Source organism: Condylura cristata, unplaced genomic scaffold (genome assembly GCF_000260355.1).
Source record: "Condylura cristata isolate star-nosed mole 26May11 unplaced genomic scaffold, ConCri1.0 scaffold00024, whole genome shotgun sequence".
NCBI classification, from domain to species: Eukaryota; Metazoa; Chordata; class Mammalia; order Eulipotyphla; family Talpidae; genus Condylura; species Condylura cristata.
The window spans coordinates 21,498,243-21,498,889 of record NW_004567125.1 but is presented as its reverse complement, the minus strand read 5'-3'; the positions used below and the strand labels follow the sequence as shown (position 1 = coordinate 21,498,889).

The 647-nt window shown below is 42.8% G+C and overlaps 1 protein-coding gene across 1 annotated transcript in view; it reads left to right on the top strand.

Moving 5' to 3' along the window:
* SEC16B (SEC16 homolog B (S. cerevisiae)) overlaps positions 1 to 647 on the top strand; it is a 34,953-nt gene that overhangs the window by 24,768 nt on the left and 9,538 nt on the right. Inside the window, exon 17 of the mRNA XM_004688130.2 lies at positions 64 to 130. Coding sequence (XP_004688187.1) covers positions 64 to 130 — 67 coding nt within the window. The remainder of the gene's footprint in view (positions 1 to 63; positions 131 to 647) is intronic.

Below are 647 nucleotides of genomic sequence, written 5' to 3'. Positions count from 1 at the left end.
CACATTTTCTTACCTCAGCAATGGCGTTCAAGCTAAAAGAAATTCACTTTTTATTTTTAACAGCAAAAAGTACCAGCAGACACTGGGCATCCTTATTCTACTCACTCAGGAGCTAGAGGAGCCACAACTGGCGCCTACACTGATGAACAAAGTATGTACAGAACTGAGCCTCTGATAATGCAAAAGAACTGAACTCACAGCATCACTGTAACTGACCTTCCTGGAATGCCGAACTTGCCTGTATGAACCTGACCCTTTGGTCAGCTCTGGTGGCCATTGGCGACTGGCCACCTTTAAATTCTCACATCTTTAGAGTTTTTGCTTCACATCCAGGTTTTAGTTTTGTATTATATTGATACTGGATTGTTTCGCCTGTGCTAGCTTCCCAGCTGGAGATGATTCTTGATGTCAGAGATGGTGGATTATCTGTAGTTTATGGTGGTGTTGGGGATGGAAGAGTAGCTGAAATTTTGAGCTGTCAATTGCCATACATGTGAAATATGTTTCAGAGTGCTTTTAGCTCATCTTTCCTTTCTCCGACCATGTCTCTAGGTATTGGGTCAAGCTGACATTATTATCCCTGATTACATCTGTACCCTCTACCCAATTATACCCCATGGTGGGGACTTATTCCTTCACTTCTAGCC